Genomic DNA, 21,686 nt, shown 5'->3' with positions numbered 1-21,686 from the left:
GTGTGAGTGAACAGCTGCTGCTGTTACTACAAAGTGGAGATCCTACATGAAGAGCATATAGTCTTCAAAGAGAGAACAGGGAAATAGTGGCTGAGGAGGAGTGGTAATGCAGTGACATCTATGGGCTGAAAAAGGAAACGTTCGTTCAGTGCTTTTAAATATAAAAGTTGATTTTTTTTTGTAGTGTATAATGCAGAATAAGAATGATTTTACTGGATGAAAATCTGCTTGAATGTGGGCATGAAGGTTCTAAGTTGTAGTGCTGATTGATATATGATGGAGTGCAGAAGTTGCACACTGTCAATTTTGGGCCTGGTTTTAGTCTTCAACTCATTTGATGAGTTCATAAAAACATCCAGCTCAGCACCATGTCTGCTCATCTGACTCATTTTCCCATATTATGTAAGTGTTAGGTTGCCCTTTCTTGTGATGGTGAAATGCAAGTGATAAAATTAAGTATTCAGACTGTAGGTAGGATATGTAAATTTACTTGAGACACAAACATTTTCAACTAGAAGAGTAATTGGGAGAGCTGAAATGCAACATGTGCCCTTTCAGTTCCATCTACGTTGCTTTTACTCTTTTTTTATTCCCTGGAGTTATGAATAATTTTGTTCTTGTCTGACTTGCCTACTTGCAGTGCTTACTGAGGAACAGAAATAAAGCTATTGATGTGTGAGAAATCTGAGAATGCATTATTTTTTTATGTGATGTGAGTGCAAATACATTGTTACACGCTACGTGTTGTGCATTTTAGCTTTCCCCTGTTTAATGGGTTTGATAAGTGTTTGCTTTCTTTTTGTTTAGCTAAAGGTGTCACGTTCTGATAGCAACCAGCTGACCGCTGAAGAGAGGCAGAATCTTGTAACAATTACTGCACAAGAGTCAGACCTGCTTTTCCATCACTCTTCACTTTCTCACCTGGACAATGAGGCAACAGAGGAGAGAAATATGACAGTCCATATCCTGAACTACACAGTTCCAGAAAATGGAGTAATTGATGTTGAGTTTCCAATCCTGGCTGATACCAAAACTCTGAGAGTTCAGGTACTGCTTTGTAACAGGTTGCTTTGGAGTGTTGACACACTAAATTGCCTGGGCTGGGATCAGTGATATGCTGTCCTGCTATCTGCAACAGCTGACAGGTCACCTATTGTTATTTTTGGTACTTCATGTTACAGCTGGAAAGAAAGTGAGAGATCCTGTCAAATGGGATTTAATAATTGCACCATGATATCAAAAGAAAGAACCCCAGATACCCAAAGCATAAAGTGGACTTTTGCTAAGGCTGCCATTCTCTTGTAAGCTGTACCACATCTATGAACACCACAGATTTTGCTGTTTTGTTAAGAGGTTTTTTTTGCACTGTCTTGCAGGCAGAGTTCCTCAGCAGTAAGACTGACATAGGTGTCTATGATGTGTTCAGCTCCCCCAGTCAGACTTATCTCCAGGTTAAAACAAAGAGCCAGGATATAAAGGTATAATCTGAGACAAAACTTGTGTCGATTAAAGCCTAGTTACTTATGGTTTTTCCATACCCATCCATATGAATGTGTGCTTTTCCTAGGCTGGGAAGCCTTTTGAGCTGAGCATTGCAAGCAACAAGCCAGTGAGAGAGTATCACTACCTGGTAAGTTACAGGCTTTACACATGGGGACAATCCAAGGTGACTTTTACCAGCTTGAGAAATGCTCCAGTGAGTGGAATGTGATTAAACATTTGAGATTTGACATTTTTAAATTGTGCTTTGTGGAAGAGAAAGCCCAAAAACTTCCCTTCCACGAGGAGGGTCCTTTTTGAAGGAGAACTCTCTTCTTCTACCTAGGAGGAATGTCCCTGGCACTGTACGGAAGTGCTTCTGGAAAAAAGTGCTTCTCTGATCTGGGTGTTGGGTTATCACTGACAGCAGATGTGAGACAAGGCACAACTGTAAGAGCAGTACTGTTTCTGACTGTGCAGAGCATCTGCAATGGGAGAAGGGACAAAGACATCCCAGGAGAAGCCCAAACTGTGGCTTTGTCAGCAGATGCAGATGGAAGCAGGAGCCTGGTGGAGCCTGTCTGCAGATTCAGGACTGTCAGGCTGAGCCTGAGGGTACAGGATGAGAAGAGCTGCCTGCTGAGGAAACATGATTGAGTGGACAGAGGGGCACTGTTAACAAGGGAGATTCAGAGGAAGCATTTAAAATAAATGTCTTGGGTAGTGGCTTAATTGCTCAGCTGCTCTACTGTGTCTTGAAGGATCAGAAAGATTTATTATATATACTATTATAAGTTCCCCATCCTGTCTTTAAGACATGCCTGTCTTTTTCACAGTCTGCCTCTTAGTGACCGTGGTAGCTAGGATTCTTTTTCTTTCACAGACTGTAACAGTAAACTGAATTAGGAAAAACATGTAAAATTTGGGCATTCATATATACTTTCTAAAATAGAAACACTCTGTAGAAGTTTTAAAATAAATCAGGTCCATGCAACCAAAGACCCTTCAACTCTTTCTCTTCATTAGTAAGTGTACAGTCCAGTAGGAACAAATTTAGAATGAAAAAATTGATACTGTGGACCTGAAATCCAGACTAGCTCTAATCTGATCTGTTAAAATGAATGCCTGCTTTTAACTGGGGCACATTACTAGACCCCAGTTCAGACTCTCCATGAGGTAAACCAAAGTGATCTAAGTAAGCCTGTTTTGGAGGTTTGCTTTTAAAACTATATGCCTGATCCAAAATCAAATGCTGTTACAGATAACCCCCATGAGCCAACCCTATTACTGTTGCATATTTATGTTCTCATACCATATGTGTGCACTTGTTGTTCTTTACTTGTCCATAGTGATATAGGAATTAAAACACAGAAAAAAAATTCTATTATTTAAATATTACATCAGCTACCATTTAAATATTACATCTACTAGTTAGTAAAAAAATATTAATCACAGCTATGTATCTCTTCTCTAGCAGCTACTTGTAGAATCAATTGCTGATGACATACCATATGCTGATCACATGAGGATCCTAACAGTCTGAGTGTTTGATTTTTTTTCTCTTTCAGGTATTATCTAAGGAACAAATTGTGGGTTTTGGCACAAAGGCTACAAAAACATTCACTTTAACAGCAGAAAATTCCTGGGCTCCTTTGATATCTATACTTGTATTCTATGTAGATGAGCTTGGAGTGGTTGTAAATGATGCTCTCACTGTCCCCATCCGGCCTGCTTTGGATGACAAGGTAATTGTATTGAACTTGAGTCTGACACCATGGTTTTGTCTGGGTGTTGTCTGGTAGCTTAAAAAAAAATTATTTTAGATCATAGGATTGTAAATGTAAAAAATTTTCATTGAGGATATAATCTGAAGTTTGTGCAAATCTTTAGAAAGACTTTTGATAATACCAGTGCAATTAGGGTCCAGGTTTGGCATATTTGAAAGTGCTGTGTTTTCCACATAAACAGATGTACAGCATCTCCTTGTGTTTTTGGTGGTTTGGTCAATTACTGAGCCAAAGGTTACTCTGGCCAATACAGTGACAGTATCATAAGTGCTCTAAGGGTAGAATTGTGAAAGTTTATAAAGACCTTGCTCTAGCTAGGCAGTGGTCACATTGTGACCAGTGTTTGTGTTTCATGTGACTTTCCATACTTTAGCTCAAAAAAGTTTGAAGAAGAGTGGGGAAATGCCTATTGCATCAATGAATTGATTTTTTCCAGCTTGCTTACCAGGATGAGATTTGGTCCTTTGTGCAAATAAAAGCCTCACTATAACTTTTTATGGATGAGACCATCCAAAGGCTGGATGGGTTCAAATTTTTTCTCTCCTCTGGAGACTTTAATACTTACAAACAGAAATCAGTAGGGAGCCTGTTTGTCCTGCTGCATGAAAAATGTCTCCATGTGCCTCATGAGTTATCCAAGTTACCAAAGGTCCTAGGAAAAAGACTCTCAGAGGTCCCCAGTGTCCCAAAGGTTCTAGGAAAAGCAAATCCAAAGTCTTAATTGTAGCCAAATGATCTAAAAATCCTACTTCCTGGGAGTTGTTAACAGCTGTAAATATCACTGTAGAATTTAAATCAGTGCTGTCTTTCACTTTTTTCTAGATTAAAATCTCTTGGAGCAAAGATAAGGCCAAGCCATCTGAGAAAGTCTCCCTGAAAATCAGTACAACAGAGCCAGGATCAGTGATTGGACTTTCAGTTGTTGATAAAAGTGCAAAGCTTCTGGGAGAAAGTAGTGACATAACAGAGGAATCTGTAAGTATATAGGAAAAGGAGGTTGTCATTATTGTGTGTTTGAAAGATGTATGTTTGTGGAAATGTTGCAGATTATATGCTGAACAAGTAATGTTCTTTGAGCAGGATTTTTAGCCTGTAATTATGCAATTTTTTTTTTACTTTTGCAAGTCACATGAGTGGCAGAGACTGTAAGGCTTAAAAGGTAAGAGGCACAGCATTTCCAATTCCAATCAATACTTCATTGTTCTTCATTTGATAAATTGTTAAGACTTGGCAGTTTCTTCTTTAAGAAAAGCCAGTGTCAGAAAAAAAACCCTAATGATTTGTTCTTTGTGCTATTTAAAATTAATAATATAAAATAAAGATTTTTTTTTCTTGGGAGTGCAGAATAAATTATTCATATGTTTAAATTACCTTTGCTTGCAGAAGCTCTACTGCATTTACAGTTTGAAAGAACTTACAATATATATAATTCCTGAAGTGCTCAAAGGACATTGCCTAAGTGCCATAAAATATCAGTTGGCTTTAGGCTCTATTCCAGGCTTGTATACAGTCTTGGTCACTCTTCCATTAATCATAAAACCACTACAGCCTAACCCCCTTCATCCTGTCACAGATTATTTTCTCTTTGGCATGAAAGCTAAGCAACCTACAGCTCGTGGTATGAATTAGCAACAGTGAAAGTTCTTAGAACTGTGAGTTGGCATTCAGTCTTTGGATGATTTTGTTTTTCTCTTTCCTTAGGTCCTCCATGATCTCAATTTATACAGCACAGTGCAGTATTTCCCCCTGGTCAGAGGTTCTTTTGGTGTATTTCAGGTACTGAGGGTTTTTTTCATAATTCTAGGCTGCTGGTTTTTTTACTGCTTAGTGATAGGAACATCACTTGCTAGAAAAAAAGTGAACTTTCTAACTTTTGCAACTATAGACAATGTAATGTTTTCACAGCTAATATGTATTCCAAATTGTGAATTTTGTCAATATGTAATACTCTGAATACCAAGGAATATATTTATACCTCCATAAATACAGATTGCTTTATGCTTGATATAGTCTTCACTTTGAAAAGTTTTCAGTCATTATGGCAATAATCAGATTCATATAATCTCAGGTTTTTGGGTTTCTGTATATCATTTGCTTTGGTTTTATGCTTGCTTTATGACTTTATTTACCTAAAAAGAAAGAAGATAAAAAGAAAATAGATAAGCTCTGTTGATGTCCTGAATGTCCTGTATTGAGATATACTGTATAAATTTTATCCAGAAATGCAGCCTTTGGGTATCAACTGATGCAGTTCTTGAGGAGGATAAGGAACATTTTCTTTGTAAGTAGTACAACAAATGAAGCCAAATCGAATTTACTGAGTGGGGAAGGAAATCCATGGGATAGGGCCCCTATTATGTCTTCTTACTGTGCATCCACCCTTGAAAATCGTTAACATTTCAAAGGTTCAAGACATACAAAATTCATACCATCACCATTTCAGAAATTTTCCTCTTTTACTGCAGTGACATTACCCCTAAAAGCCTGAGGATGAGTGGAGTTTCTGTTTGCAGCTCCAGTTGATATATATTGCAGTGGTTTGTCATGTGTAGCCAGATTACACCAGTTTCATCCACACTTCAGAGAGGCCATGTAAAAATTTGTGTGAAACTTTTTTTATTCTTAAAATAAAAATTTCCTAGTGTCCCAGAGTAGGCTTATCGTATGTAACAAAGCTATAGATTAGACTCCAAACAGTATATTAATTTGACTGTATTTATTTGAGCTTTCTAAATATAGATATTTGGAATAGGACAGTATTTTCTATTTTGTAGATGGTGGAGTGATACCTATAGAGGATGGTTTTGGTGATGATATGCCGGTATCTAAAAACAGACCTCCTGATTTCAGCAATCTCTATGTGAGGACACATTTTCCAGAGACTTGGCTTTGGATCGACACTAAAATGAGGTATAAGTTAGAAGCAAAAGGAAAACAATTTGCACTTGCCTTTTTTTTTTTTTTTTTTTTTTTTTTTTTTTTTTTTTTTGTGTGTGTGTGTAGGTTTCAGTAGTATTCTGTCCCCGTGCTGAAGAACACTGCATAAAAATGTAGATTTATATTCTGCTACCACCTAGAGGCCACAAGTGAGATTGGAGATGGAAAAAAAGATGAGTTGAGCAAACGCACAAGAGAGGATTATGCCTATAAAAGTCGTGGAGACAAAGGAAACAAGCTCTTACAAATGGGGAGAGAACAGATAGGGAGACCTAGACTTTTTCTCTACAGTACAGAAAAAGATGGTGATTAGCCCAGAAAGGGAAATTATTGCTGTCTACACCTAATTCAGTGAATAGATCAAACTGTCAAGTGACGGTGAAATCTGACCTGTGTCGTGAAGCACAAATCTTGTATTCTTTTACAGCTGAAAAGTTCAGGAAGCAGCCATCACCTGGGATGGTTTTAAAGGACCTGTAAAAGTGGATTACATGTAATGTGATCCAGTGTAATTACCTTCAATTTGTGTAATTTAAAATAATTTAAATTTTTAAAATAATTTTGATCCCATCACAATATTTCTAAATGGTTAGAAAAAGAAAAATGGATAATGAGCAGTTTTCTTTCCTGGAATTTGGACTTAAATTTGTCATGCATTTTAAACATATGTGTCCACTTAATGATATCTGTAGATGGATAGTTTTGAAAGTCTGCTCTCCCCTTCTGCCATCAGATCTGACACAGAAACCACAGTGGATGCCCTTGTACCTGACACCATCACATCCTGGGTAGCCAGTGCTTTTGTGATCTCTGAAAGCGGCGGGCTCGGAGTGACGACTGCTCCGGTGGAGGTACCATCTCCAGAACTAGAGAGTTCTCCTTTAGGGCTGGTGACACTGCAGCTTCTTGCTGGACTCTCTGATTTAGTTCTAACAGCAGCATCTCCTTGTACTAATGGAGAGATTGAGAGGTTGTGTGTGTTCAAACTGTAGAGAAAACATCACTGAAGACAATATGTGCCACTGTATCTGCCTTCCCTTCCTGATCATATGAATATCTAAGACTCCACACAGATATTTGGATGCCTATTTCTGTTGGAGTGTTTTTGGTTAAAGTACTTCCAGGATGTGCCCATTTCAGAATCTTTGTGTGTAGAAAGGCAGAATGACTATTTGGGAACAGTGTTCCATGCTTTCTTGGTTCTGTCCAGAGAGCAGTCCATGGGTTGGTAATTCATGCAGTGAGGTTTGCACACACTGGCAGGGGAGGGGTGGCTGGGATGTGAGAGGCATTTGTCTGCTGCCCTGCTAACAATTATGGCTAATGCTTACCCCAGGAAGGGAGAACAGGAGGGTTGATTTAAGGCTAAATTTATCTGTCAAAAGCAGTCCTAGAGTAAACACAGGTACAACCTGCTCTGGGTAAACTTGCAGGGGACTTGGACTAGATGTCACCCAGAGGTCCCTCCCAACACAACCTTTCTGTGATAGGTGCTAAGTTTTGGATGACTTAGCTTGAGGAGCAGAGTGGACACTGAGAGCTAATATGGGATAACTGACAGCCTTGTTGCTCCCAAATTCCTGTGTCTTGAGGCTCTTTTCTTGCTTCCGAGTGTTTGAGGAGTTTAGCAATTTAAGCTGTATTCAGCAGCCGTCAGGTTAAATCTCTAACCTGAGGCTCCCAGTGTACAAGTGCAGTTGTCGTAGGATCACTCTGCATTCAAGGAAACCACTACTTAGAGAGTGGTTTAGCCAGTTTAAAATAGGAATTAATTCTTGAAGTCTCATTTAGCTAGTATTTTACATATGCAGAATAATCCATCCATTCATCATGTAAAGATCCTAGAGAAACTATGTTCCTATCAGAGACAACTCCACTTCTATACCTAAGTTTAGAAAGGTTGAGACTGTAGTGGTGGGCTGTAGGTTTGCATCTTGGTTCCTAGACTAGTGTAAGCATAGCCTGAAGACAGCCAACTTACCCCTGTAAGTTCTCATGCCCTCAAATTCTTGGGGAGGGGCAATTTTTGAGATCCAAACTGAGATCTAGGTCCAGATTTCACAGTTGGCTGCTATACCAAGACACAGAGCTTGTGCTTTGAACATCCTGATCTGAACTCCACTATAGAATTTGGAGCCCAGTCTAGATTTTGTGGGTAAGGCTCCTTTGAGACTGGAATCTTGATTCTTGTTTCTTTCACTTGGCTTAGCAGAGATGGGACAGAAAGAGGAATAGTTTTTTGATTAAAACTGTAAGGAAATACACACTTGGCCTCTCATCCTCAAATGTGAGAAGGCTCCAAGTAGAACAGATGTTGAGATAATAATTTAGCTGTAATCACCCCTATGCACTGTTCAGTACTTCACTATGGTTGGGACATTTAGGTTGAGCTTAGAGTTCCATATGGCTGAAACATGTTAATCAGTACCATACAGAGAGGCAAGCAAAAGAAAGACATGAAAAATGTAATGGGGGAAATAAATGACATCTGCGTGCTTGATGTCATGTACTGCTTTGCATCCTGGTTTTATTTTGACTTCTCCTACACAGAGTGTCAGTAATTTTACTCAGTTTTATTTTTGTAATATACTGGCATATTCCTGAGTGTAAAAAATCAGTTTTAAAGAAAAGTAAAACAAAAAAGACAAAGAAAATGGGTACATAGGGAAAACCTTTACTATGAACTAGCTAAAAGTCTCCATCACAACTTCTCTAATGTTTAAAGAAGTTTATGACGCTGAGAGCTTTAGCAAACAACTTTCTTTTAGAGAAAGCATTGGAATATTTGCTAGCTAGAAAAAAAAAAAAAGCTGAAGGATTTTTGTTTCTGAAACTCAGAACATTTGGAATATGTTTTTAAATGCAAGCTGAATTAAAATACTTTTCAGTTGACATTTTGATAATAAAGGATAGCATGTCTTAGCCATTCTTATTGCACAGATGTTCATAAACAGTGAAATTTTGATCCCATTCAGCTTGATGAGACTTTACCATTGACTTCTTAGAGGCAAGATTTCTTCCAAAACCCTCTGTTCACAGATAAAAGAAACTGCTTGCTGGTATACTTCTGCAGTTTACATTTTAATTAATATTGTATGTATTTTTAGAAGGATAACAAAAGAACCTATGCTAAGATTAATCTTAATAAATTAAAAAAAAAACATTGTAAGGGGTTTTTGAATTATAAAATTTGGATGAGTCAGTTATTTAGTTACTTGTGAATTGACATGAAGATATTATAACTGACATTATAATTATAATTATATATTATATATATTAATATATATAATATATATATATAATTAAATATAATACAATATATTTTAATATAACTGACATTAATCCATTACTTGTGTACTCAAAACAATTCTGTTACCTTAATGAAGGCTCAGGACAGATCACAGCTTCCAAACTTGCCAGATGATAGACTCATAGTGCTAATTCAGTTGCCTCTGTTGGGACTGCCCTGTCAAAGCTGTTGGCAGCTCTCAATCTGAACGGTGTCTCTAAAGGTGCTAATGGCCAGAAGCATCTTCTCCTTCTTTTTCATCCCTGCATCTGTTTTGTCAGTTGTAGAGTACAACTGAACATTACTCTGTCGTTGAATTTAAAAGGGATTGGAAGACATGTTGTATAGTAATTTTCTTTCTAGTCTCTGGTTGTAAGGGTTCATGGCTGATTTTGTTTTGCAGCTAGAAGTTTTTCAGCCTTTTTTCATTTTTCTGAACCTTCCATACTCCGTCATCCGAGGAGAGCAGTTCATTCTGGAAGTGAACATCTTTAATTATTTGAAAGAAGAAGCTGAGGTAATATAACAATCTCTTTATCTTCAAATGTTTCTAGATATTGCAAGGTTTTCATCACTGGTGGAGACCATGTCTTTATGAGAACTGGTGTATTTTCTTTAGTGGGCAGACCTGTTTCTCTATACACAAAACAGGTGGCAGCTTATGAAAACACCTTTTCAAAATGAACACTTTGTATTGCAAATGTTACTGTATTTACAGGTTACTGTGATCCTGGATATGAATGATGCTTTTGAAATGATTCTAACATCCAATGAAATAAATGCTACAACAAATCAACAATCTATATCTGTACCAAGTGAAGATGGGAAAACTGTTCAATTCCCAATCAAGCCAAAACAGCTGGGAGAGATTCCCATCAAAGTGACAGCAATATCATCTGCTGCTTCTGATGCTGTTATCCAGAAAGTTTTAGTCAAGGTAAACAGTCTGCAGCTTGGCTTGTTCCTGAAGTAAATTGTTCCCAAAACCAGGCTACATAGTGCAGCAAAAGGCAAACCAGTGTACTTGTCTGCCTCTTGCTCTATGGTTGGTTTGGGGTCAGGTGGCTTTAAGTAGAAAACACTTCTTATAAAATAATTTTTTAGAAGTCCTTTAAAATTCTTCAGATCCCCTTCCAGGGATGAACAAGTAGATCTGTTCTACTACAGGTAGTTTGTCCAATCCTTCTTGAAAGCAAGGTGAAAGCTGTTTGTGTATCACTGAACCCCTGGTGCTGCAGCTAATTTAACAACCTGTGCAGAGCTGACCTGGTGACTGTTTTGGATAAGTGCAGTCGGTTTTGCCATACCTCTGGCTTTCATTCAGGCCTATTTTAGATTAACATTTCTGTATTTTGATACAGGTCGAATCTGGTGAACCAGATACTGATAAAACTTGCCTAGCTTTGGATGTCTAAGTCTGATTCATGTTAGGCTTCATTTCATTGGAAGGTGGTAGACTTTTGTGTATCTCATCCTGCAATAAAAGCTTAATATTATAGAACCAAAGAATGGCTGAGGTTGGAAGGGAGTAGCATGACCTGCTCAGGGCAGGATCAACTAGAGAAGGACACTCAGAATCCCTGTCTTTGTCTTTATAGGCTGAAGGATTGGAACAGACATATTCTCAGACAGTCCTTTTGGATTTGACTGGGAATAAACGACAAGCAGTGTCAAAAACTTTGGAATTCACTTTTCCTTCCGATGTTGTAAGGGACAGTGAGAGAGTGCAGGTCACTGCTGTAGGTAAGAATTAACTTACTCTGTTTCTATCAGTTAGGGAATTAATTAAGGCATTAATTTTTATTTAACTGCAATGTAAGTAGGTTGAATCATTAAGTCACAGTAATTTACCATCATGCATTAAGCTAAACCTTATGGATGGAGTGTTTTATTCCTTTAATTTGTTTAATTTATGACAGTATGGTGTTTGTAAGGTATTTTCAGAGTTAGAGGGTTGGATTTTGGTCAGGAAGGTCCTGCAAAGTTTGCTAGTATCCTGTTCTAATTCCACTGTCTGCAGAATGATACCTATAACCCGACTAACTGTTGTTTACTGTGACACCTAGGCTTTGATAACTGTATGTGAGAGAAGAAATAAATGAAGTTTCAAATACATACCACTATTGAACCATTTTCCTGGATTAAATAGATTTAGGTTTAGATTAAATAGATTTCAGGTTATGTTCAGTTTTGTTTGTTTTGGTTTGGGGTTTCTTGTTTTTTTTTTTTTTTTAATGGCAACTCTTTGAAATTACTCTGTAGTTGGAAAGGTTTGTAGGGAGCTGTGTCAGTGGGCATAAAGTGGATCAGTAGATGAAGAATCTTTTCTGCCTGCTTAGGGGTGTTTAGTAGAAACATTCCTAATATATTTTCTCCCAATTTAGATTATACCACCCTTTATATATGAGGTATGCATTTATTTGCAGTAAGCTTTAGTTTATTTTTATTTAATTTTATCTTTCAGGTGATTTACTTGGGCCTTCTATCAACGGTTTATCATCATTGATTAAGATGCCTTATGGCTGTGGTGAACAGAATATGATAAATTTTGCTCCAAATGTTTATATTTTGCAATACTTGACTAAAACCAGGCAGCTGAGAGAGGATATTAGATCAAAAGCAGTATCGTTTATGAGAAAAGGTCTGTATGCATAAAAGAAAGATGTTAGATTTTTAAAAGCTCTTCCTGTGACTCTTCATCTGATGTTGAAATATTGCTCAGTTTGTGTCATGAGAACTGGAAGAGAAACCTGTTTTTTTCTTTTTCTTCCTCTTTAGTCTGGGCTGATAGAACTAGACAGCAAATTATTTTGTTTACAAGGGCAAATTTTCTCAGAAGAAAATTGTTGGTTTTGTATAATTGCTTTTTTTCATCTGAGAAGTGCATTTTAGAAGATAATTCACACGGATTTCCTAGATGGTTATTACTTCTCATTTGATAAAACCACATGTGAGCGAACATTTCTGACCTCTGCCTGAGGCACTGCAGTATAAAATGAGTCAGTGAGCAGAGTGAACCGTATTCATCCCACATCTTCAGTAACACATCCTGACCTGACGTGTCCTTGTAGAGCTCAAGGAGAGGCATTTGATCTCCTGGCTGGCTTTTTTGCCCACACAAATTTTAGGCTTGGTCAGAAGTGAACTCTAAAGCAGGAAAATTTTAGGTACATTTGAATCAGGAGATACTCCAGAACATCAGAGAGTTTGGAGACCACAGTTGCACTCTGGCTCTTGGATCAGACACTGTCTGACTGTGGTGTCCCACACTTGCCCTGAGTCAGTCTCATGCTGAGCCTGCTTCTCAGAGAGCAGTGACACCAGCCCCATGTGAGCTGCACCCCTACCAAGGCATGGTGATGACATTTTCAATTCTTGTTTACTCTCTCTAAGTCTTTTTTGTTTGATTTTTTTAAAGTTGTTGACATTTCCCTTGGAAAAGGCACAGCTCAAAATAAATATTCCTTTCATCAAGATTCCAATTTTCTGTCAAAGCAGTTAAATGATTTTTTTTAAACCCTTCCTGCTACATGGTGTAGTTGAAAAGTACAGTGGGGAGGAAAAGATGTGTTATGTAAACAGCTATTCTGAAGTTTGTAAGCAATCTGTCACTCTTTTAAGACTGAACTTTGGTACCATAGTTTTCTGAAGTTTTCCAGTAGTGGATTTATTTAAGTTATTTCAAAACAAATGAAAGTTACAGGTTTAAATGCCACTTATATACAGATTATATTGTGTTCTTAACTTCATTCTGAGGCTCTGAATTGAGGTATGTAACACTGTAGGTGCAAAACATTAGGTATGCTGAAATACTTGCAACTTTAACATAGAAAAGAGTCACAACCTACAAATATTCTGGGGTTTTTCTGCTTTATTGTAATAATTGTTTCTGTTGTTGCACTGATTATTTTTTCAAGTGTAATCTTCAAGTTGAAATTAACTTTAGCTTAAGATGCAATTTTCATAGGCTCAGTTTTTGAAAGGATTATTACGAGGTTTAATTGAAAACAGACTATTTCACATGTCATAATGCACCAAGTATTTAAAAACGTAAGCCCAGATTCTGAAGTAAATATAATTAATTTATGAATAAATACTTGTGAGAAGAAGGGATCATGTAGCTAGCAGAAACTGCTATATGATCTTTCTTTTAGCAGTTTTATTTACTTAGAACAAAGGCAAAGCCAAAGAAAAGTTGCCTTTTAAGCACATTTCTTAATTGTGTTAATGACAAATCCCATCTTTAAATCACATTTTCTGAAATGAAGAAAAAAACCCTGGTTGGTCTGAAAGCTTTGTTGTTAGACCCAAAGAGGTAAAGACTTTGAGCAGAATTTCCAAACCGTGTAAAAGGTGAGATCCTTTAGATCTTCCACATCTTTCTGAAGTCCTTTCCATCCTGATACATTCCTCTTCCAGCCTTGTGAGCTCTTTTCAGTGAGCCTGCTACGTCTCTTGGGTTCCAGCCAGCCCTCTGAGAATAGCAGTGGACATCTTCATAACAGGATCCTCCTTTTCCTTCCACGTGTTGACGTTTGGAGTATTGTTTTTCACGCGTGACTGAGCATCTGTTGGACTGAGCGCGGCGGCTCGCGGGAGCCTCCAGGTCTCCCGTGCCAGCGTTCCTGCAGCCGTTCCCGTGTCAGATACGCTCGTGCCTGGAGACTTTTGCGTGACTGCAGCAGGGCTGGCACCGAGACGAAAGCAAGCAGAATGTAGGAAATAGCTGAGTGATCTCTCTCTCCCGCTGGTTCTGCTCCTCTTTCTGATTTGTACATTCTGAGATGAATTTGTGCCTGTGTAAGGGTTGCTCAGCGGTCTTTCTCTAGGCTGAAAGTTGTAGTCTAGTGCTTTTACACTACCAGCAGGATGATGATTATAATACTCACTGCTGTATGTTGCCAGTTCTGCAAAGAAGCAGAAGACCGTATTTTCAGGCCTTGCAGTCAGATACTTTTGAAGAGGAAGCAGTCTGTGTATATACATGTATTTGTGCTCCTCATAGAACATTATTTGGAGGCTTAAACTTTGACAGTGACTTTTTCTTTTCTTGGGGAGAATGCCACTCATTCCTCCTTCTTCCTTCCATTTAAGAGTGCTTTTACTTAGTATAATTAACTGAGATGACAGGTATGTCTGTATCTGAAAGATTCATCAGTTTTAGTGACATAATTAGCCACTGTCATGCTAAATACATAATAAACCTCGTGTATTAAAGAAAAAATTTTGATTGCAAATTCTTCTAAAGAAGATCCAAAAGGTAGATTTATTGCTACTGGGGGTTACATGGGAAGGTACCCAGATACACTGTAGCAGATTCACAGCTTTGTTTCTCATTCTCTTCTATTACAGAGAGACCATGACCAGGAATTCATCTTGTACTGGCACTTAGATTGAGGGACCAGGCTATTTGTTCCTCAGTAATTAGGGGTATGGTTCACTCACTGTATCTACAGTCAGGATGGTATGGAAGTGGGTGATTAATCCTTTATCAGTGAAAACAAGGAACATTTTTCAGGGTTGTAGTTACAGTTGCAACTGGGTGGACCTCATGGGACATATTTGTGTAAATTCATTAATTTGTGTAGGACTTACTGATGGTTGCCTGAGAGTTTTCTTTCTGCCTGTCTGATCCTGTATTTTGTCTGTATCTGTCAGGTCTTTGATTAATGAGCATACTTTCTTAATTATAACAGCTAAAATAGTTAAACCATGGGAAAAGACAAAGTGGAGGGAAAGACAAGATGTGTTATGAAATTCTATAAATAGATGCTGTTACTATTCTAGATTCACAAATGGCAGGCAAAATGCAAGGGAAGAAAGGCCTTAGATATCAGAAACTACAGTGAGTAGTATATCATAGGTAGCTCTTCATTTCTAACATGAATGAACACTGGTTCTGTACAGAAGTAATCTACAAGTGAGAATGCTGCTGGTGGTTGTGAGCAGCCAGTGACCCTTTGAGGCCCTTTTATTATGGATGTCCTGCAGTCAGGAGATAGCTGCACTTGCTCAGGATATTGAAAAAATCTTAGGATAACATTTTAAATAATTCTCAGGATTTCAGGATCTTCAGGTCTTTTGAAATTTTTCACTCATTTCAGAACAACCTCTTCCAACTTCCTTTTTCTGATAGCAAGCCTGCTGATTTGGCAAAAGCCACCTGAAGGGGAGGCCTGGTTTTCCAGCAGCATTTGTAGCCTTGTCCTTCCAGTTGGAAAACACTTAATTTTTGCTTGTCCTTCCTTCTGCTGTAACAATAGAGCACTTCTGTAGGTACACAAGATCCCCAAAATGATGAAGCAATGAACTATAGAACAGAACTTCTCTGTTTTGCTCTCACTGTTTTACTTCTGGAGCCCCCAGGTGTGTGGGAGCACATCTCTGCAATGTTTGGGTGGCTGATGAGCAGCCACAGGAGCTTCTGGTTCTCCTTTTGTAGATGGATCCTTTGTGTTACTACTGCCCACTTCCTCACCATTTTCTATGTGGTTTTGTGTGTTCCTGCATGTGTGGGAGGTTTTTTAAGAAATACAAGCTTATTGTAAGTTAAGTTCTGCCCTTCTCAGCCTTAGAAAGTGCCTTGGTTCATACCAGCAGTTCTAGTTCCAGTTCATGCAGGAACCCACATGAGAGGAAAGTATTCAATACCTGTCTCTACTTTTCCACTTCAGGCTACCAAAGAGAGCTACTTTTCCAGAGGGATGATGGCTCTTTTAGTGCCTTTGGAAATGAAGATCCCTCTGGGAGCACATGGTGAGTAGTTCTGCCAGAATCATTGTGGAATTTTAGTTTTTTAGATATTTTCCCTGCATCTGAAAAGTTTTTGTGAAGCTGGTAAAAGTTTCCAGCTGTATTAGCCTTCTGCCTGGTTTTCATTAGGTGTTTAGGCCAACTCTTTCTTGCTGGATAACATATTGTCAAAGGCATTATTAGGACAAGGCTTTTTAATTTTGGGAAAAAAAAAAAAAGGAATGTTGAATTATTTTAACCAGGGAAATAGTTTAGTCTGAATAGTTTAGTTTTTTCTGTTGCTTTCCTCAAAGGAATGAAGAATAACAATTAAATTAGTTATTCTTGCACTTGAGTGAAACAATTTAGGGCTGTGTGATCATCACTGCTTCAATCAGATTATCAGTTATCTCCATACTGGAAGCTGAAGACTGACTGAGGCATTTTGTAGGGAGTGAGCAGAGTTACTGGTGGTAGAAATTTGTTCTACTTGCATCTGTCACACTTCCTTTTATTGAGACTGTAAACACAGCTGAAAAAGCCTTTTGAGTGCTGAGGTTCACTCCAGGAAGCATACAGAGCATAGTCATGGAAGCCAGAGAGATAAAGGAGAGAGGTTCCAGCACTTTGTTCTGCTAGCCCTTGTTCAGTTTAGACATACTGACGAGTTTCAGTACCTGCTTCTGTCCCTGTTACTGTGCCACTGAATGAGACTTTCTTCTGCACTCAGTGGGCATCTTTCACTGACATCAGCAGGATTTGCCTTTGACTCAGTGTTGATGGATTGCAAGGTGAAGATTGTTAACCTCTACTGGCAACTCTAGTACTTAAACAGTGCAGTGACAAGTTACATGAATGCACATTTGGAAAGAGGGGAGTCGAGGGATAATGTGGGATTAATAATGAAACAACAAAGGTTGTTTCAAGGATATTATTACAGGGATAGTGCTGGTAATTAACATCACACCCGTAACTGTATTACCTTGTAAATTATAACTTCTGTCTAGCAGCAGAAGGCAGGAGAGCAATATTTGAGTAAAGATACACTGGCAGACTCAGAGTCTATACTCTGTATTTATTTTTGAAACATAGATGCAGAAGGGGTGATCTTCAGGAAAAAGGACATATCTTAATTTTTTGGTGGACTAAGTTTATTCTGCTTGCTTATCTGGGTGAGATGTGCATTTTGCTCTGCTTGGTAGGGGTGTGTAGAGCACCTTATACTTTATAGTATTCTGCTATCATCTGAAACAGAAGAAGATGTAATGCATGGCTAATTTTGACTTACTTGATCAACCTTTTCCCCAAGGTTATCAGCTTTTGTATTGAGATGTTTCCTTCAAGCTCGTCCTTTCATAGATATTGACAAAGATGTACTCATGGATACAGCTAAGTGGATTGTCCGTCATCAGAAATTAAATGGAGAGTTCCAGGAGCCTGGGAAAGTGCTACACAGTGATCTTCAAGGAGGCACCAACAATCCAATTAGTCTCACAGCTTACATCATGTCATCCCTCCTGGGGTTCCCAGATAAACAGGTATTGGAATTCATAAATATGATTCATAGTTATAAGAATGCTTCATAAATTTTCATAGTACCTGGCAAACATTTGGTAGTTAATAGAAATAGAGGAATATTTGAACACAGACAAAATCTAAACTCATTTTGTTGCATATCCCTTACCTATTTAAAGCAATGCAAAGTTGTGTTAAGCCCTTCAGTTTTATATTTGCAAAATCTAAAGGCAGTTTCTGATAGCAAGAATACTGTCATGACTTGAGTCCAAGAACTTGGAAAGAAATTTCTTGGGCAGAACTCGTCTTAAAGATATTAGGCATTCCAGTTGATTTAATTGAAATTATTCATTTTCATTAAGGCAATGCCAGATCAAAAGGCTTGCCTTTTTGATTTGTGACTCTGAAAGAGATTTTCATTGTTTCTTGGCTGTGGTTTGGGGATAGTAATTTCTCTGGTTCAGTACAAATTTTTCTTTCACATTTTTCTGTTCAAAGATACATTTTATTCACTGTACATTCTTTAATATTATCTTCATTTCCAGCATGCTTATGCCATCAAGACTGCTACAAACTTTCTAGAAGATAAATTAGCAGAGGGCATTTCAGATAATTACACATTGGCACTTGTGACATATGCATTGTCCTGGGCAAAAAGTCCAAGAGCGAAGGAAGCACTGAATATGCTGAACCAGAGAGCAGAACACCAAGGTACTGCACAAATATCTTAAACAGTTGTAAAGATAGATTTTTGTCAAATTTAAAAATGTCTATCACATATCTACAGCTCTGTGTTCAGAATTCAAGTCTGTTCAGAGTACAGTATAGAGAATTAGCTGTGAAGTCTGGAGACAGCCTTAGTAAGAAGTGTCCATAAATGAGTGACAATTCACAACAAGGCTTGGGCCTTCAGTCTTAGTTACCATGTTCCTGATAGCAGTACTGTGATGCTGTTGAAGGCCATGACTTGTCAGTTTTCCTGTTTTATTATGCACCTCGTATGATCAGCCTGGTTAAAGAGGGATAGATGGATGAAGTTCACTGTTCCAATGTAGTTTGAGAGATCAGGAGGGTATTGGGGAGCAATGTGTATTGGCAAGACCAGGTGAAGTACTGGGCTTTCTATAAGGCAATACAGAGGTCTGTTGCACTTTCTCTGGGGACCTATCATCTCAGTATATTTAACTTCTTTCAAGTTCAGCTGAATTCTTTTTCCTAATTTGGGGGAAGAACAGACCATATGGAGTATAAGAAATGGAAGCTTTTGGCTCAGAATAGTAACTGTTGTCTTGAAAAATCCAAAGGAATTCGTGTTGTAGCCTAGCAACAGAGCCTTTTGAGTGTCCATCTATGTTTACTGAGTTAGGCCTTTTGGACAGTCACTTCTTGGAAGAGTGACTTCCTTTTTTTGGGAAGGCTTCACTCGAGAATGAGCCTACTGAGCAGCTATGCTGCCTGAAGTGCCTTCTCTGGTCCTGAGAGAAAGGAGCACTGGAACACCAAGGTGGCCTTTTCAGAAGGGCTTCTTTATGTGAGCACTTCAGGCTGACAAGGAAAGGATCAGTGTAAAATTCACTGAAATCAGTTGAGCAACTATTTAGACTCCAGCTTTTTTTTTTTGTATCTAGATTCAGACATTGCTGAGGAAGTACTTAAGTCAGTCCTTTATGGAACACACACCTAAACATTAACACAATGTCATAGATCATTGCTAGAGCTCATGTGTAAGCATTAATGAAGAGGTTTTCCCTAAGACTTTCCCAGAAATCCAAAGACTTCAGTCTGTGGATCAGGTTATTATTGGTTCCTTTTACAGGAGAATTTCGGTTTTGGGTAACACCTGCTTCTGAAATTTCTGACTCATGGCAGCCACGGTCCATTGATATTGAACTTGCAGCATACGCTCTGCTCTCTCATTTTCATCAAGACAGATTAGCTGAGGGGATCCCTATTATGAAATGGTTAAGTCATCAAAGAAACCACCTTGGGGGATTTTCATCTACTCAGGTAATATCTTGTCTTAAGGGGTTTTGCTATACTTTCTAAACAAGTAGTGTATATTTCAAAATAAAAAGGGACCATTCTTACATAATATTTACTGAGTTTTGTTTTGCTATAATAGCCTTGGTTATGTACAAGCTTGCATTATTGGCATCTTACTCCTGAACTGCCAGTTTTAGTATTTTTGGCAAGTCTAATAAAAAATAAGATTTAGAGGGAGACCTTCTTTATATAATGTCCTAATAACAAATTAGGAAGAAATAGTAGTGCCTGTGGAAAAGTAATTAAACATATTTTCAAAATAAGTATGATGAATATATGTGCTTACTTCCTTTACAAAGAGAGAAGCCTCTTTTTATTCTTACCATGTGTGGGTCCTCAAACTCCTGAAAGGCTATTAACTTAGCCTTTAACTGTGTTCTGGGTAAAATGCAATTTAAGAACTGACTTGGTTCCCCTGAAGTATTAGTGTTTTCCTAATGTGCTAATTCTTGCTTATTATTTGGAGAGGTTGATTGAAGCATTAAATGAGTTTTAAAAGCTTTTCTCTATTCTCCAGAAACCTATTTTACTTGGAAGTTTGGAAATCTAGCAACATATCATTTGCCCTCGAGGGTAAAATTAAGAAATTAATTTAATCCTTTTGTTCTTCCATAGTCTAAACTGTTTAGATTTCAAAATTGCTCCAGTATCTTGTTAGATGCCTTTTTTAACTTGTAGAAATTACTCCACAGTTTTTCACTTAACTTCTAAGTTTGCTTTAAAAAATAATGTTTGGAGTGTTTCCTTCCATGAGTTTATTACATAAGAAACTTAATATATTGTTGAACAGTAAGGGGAAAAGCATTAAGTTGCATGTGTGATGCTTTATAAGTCAGGGTGTAGTAATTGACCACAGTCTGTATACATGATACAGCTTACTGTGAATTTGCAGTTGCTAATCAGCTGATCTTTCTGCATTTTAAGAAACCAGTGAAGCAGGTCATCTCAGACAAGGATATGGCATGGGAAAGAGAGTGGTTTTTTTATCAGTTAGGCTGAATAGTAAGCCCATACCAGCCCCTTAAGGTATGGCACAGTCATCATGTTGTAGTGAATGAATTTCTGTTATGTTAGAATTTTGTTACTAGAAGTGGCTTAATAATAAATAAATTATCTGTATGCCAAGCCTGAAAGGCCAATTTCTTCACTCTGACTGGTTAAAAATAGATGCAAAATGAACTGCATGAACAGTAAAAATTCCCGAGAAGAATAGAGACATCTATTTGATTACATCTATTTCTTCCCAGAAAATAATGGATGTTAAAATTCTTATTCCCTAAATTGTGCTGGACCAAATGTCCCAACTCTCGTGTTCAAAACCTGGAGAGCTAAGCCTACAGTCACACACAAAGATGAAGAAAAGTATTTTAAGTACATATATGAATGTGTGGTTAAACAATTACACAAAACCTTTGGATCAAATACAGAGAGTAAACTGGGCTGAAACCCTTTGAAATTGTTGCTGAGTGAGTGATAAAAATTCATTTCAGCCTTTTGTTAAGATTTGTGTTAGTAATTTTTCAGACCTGTAGCTTTGGCATCAACGATCAAGGCACCCTGAAAAACTCCTGTGCAGTACTGAGTACTTAATGCATAGTCACTAAATAAATCTAGAAAATAGCAATGTTGTTACTTTGCTCTGTGTCTTTCTCCATGGTTGGTGTGTAATTCCGACTGTTGTGTCTTTCAGCTTGTCAGGTGTTGCATGTACATTGCACGAGAGGAAAACTTCCTTGGCTGGCTCCCACCTCATTTTCCATTCCCACAGTAGCTAACTTCTTGTCTTGTGTTGCTCTCTCTTCTGGGCTGGGATCTTCATGCCAGGGGAATCCAGAGATACGGAGGTGGCTGCAGGAAGATTCCAGCATAATGAACAAATGGGTCAATGCAGGTCCCCAAGGCAT

The 21,686-nt window shown here is 38.0% G+C and overlaps 1 protein-coding gene across 1 annotated transcript in view; it reads left to right on the top strand.

The window, feature by feature from the left end:
• Positions 1-21,686, top strand: part of CD109 (CD109 molecule) — a 66,405-nt gene that overhangs the window by 29,880 nt on the left and 14,839 nt on the right. The window contains exons 11-27 of the mRNA XM_053938837.1: positions 808-1,047; positions 1,377-1,478; positions 1,568-1,630; positions 3,048-3,224; positions 4,089-4,241; positions 4,968-5,042; positions 5,487-5,547; positions 6,041-6,176; positions 6,937-7,054; positions 9,896-10,009; positions 10,211-10,429; positions 11,091-11,235; positions 11,957-12,133; positions 16,167-16,248; positions 17,534-17,762; positions 18,285-18,450; positions 19,556-19,746. Coding sequence (XP_053794812.1) covers positions 808-1,047; positions 1,377-1,478; positions 1,568-1,630; positions 3,048-3,224; positions 4,089-4,241; positions 4,968-5,042; positions 5,487-5,547; positions 6,041-6,176; positions 6,937-7,054; positions 9,896-10,009; positions 10,211-10,429; positions 11,091-11,235; positions 11,957-12,133; positions 16,167-16,248; positions 17,534-17,762; positions 18,285-18,450; positions 19,556-19,746 — 2,448 coding nt within the window. The remainder of the gene's footprint in view (positions 1-807; positions 1,048-1,376; positions 1,479-1,567; positions 1,631-3,047; positions 3,225-4,088; positions 4,242-4,967; positions 5,043-5,486; positions 5,548-6,040; positions 6,177-6,936; positions 7,055-9,895; positions 10,010-10,210; positions 10,430-11,090; positions 11,236-11,956; positions 12,134-16,166; positions 16,249-17,533; positions 17,763-18,284; positions 18,451-19,555; positions 19,747-21,686) is intronic.

Source organism: Vidua chalybeata, chromosome 3 (genome assembly GCF_026979565.1).
Source record: "Vidua chalybeata isolate OUT-0048 chromosome 3, bVidCha1 merged haplotype, whole genome shotgun sequence".
Lineage (NCBI taxonomy): Eukaryota > Metazoa > Chordata > Aves > Passeriformes > Viduidae > Vidua > Vidua chalybeata.
This window is presented reverse-complemented; position numbering and strand designations above follow the sequence as displayed.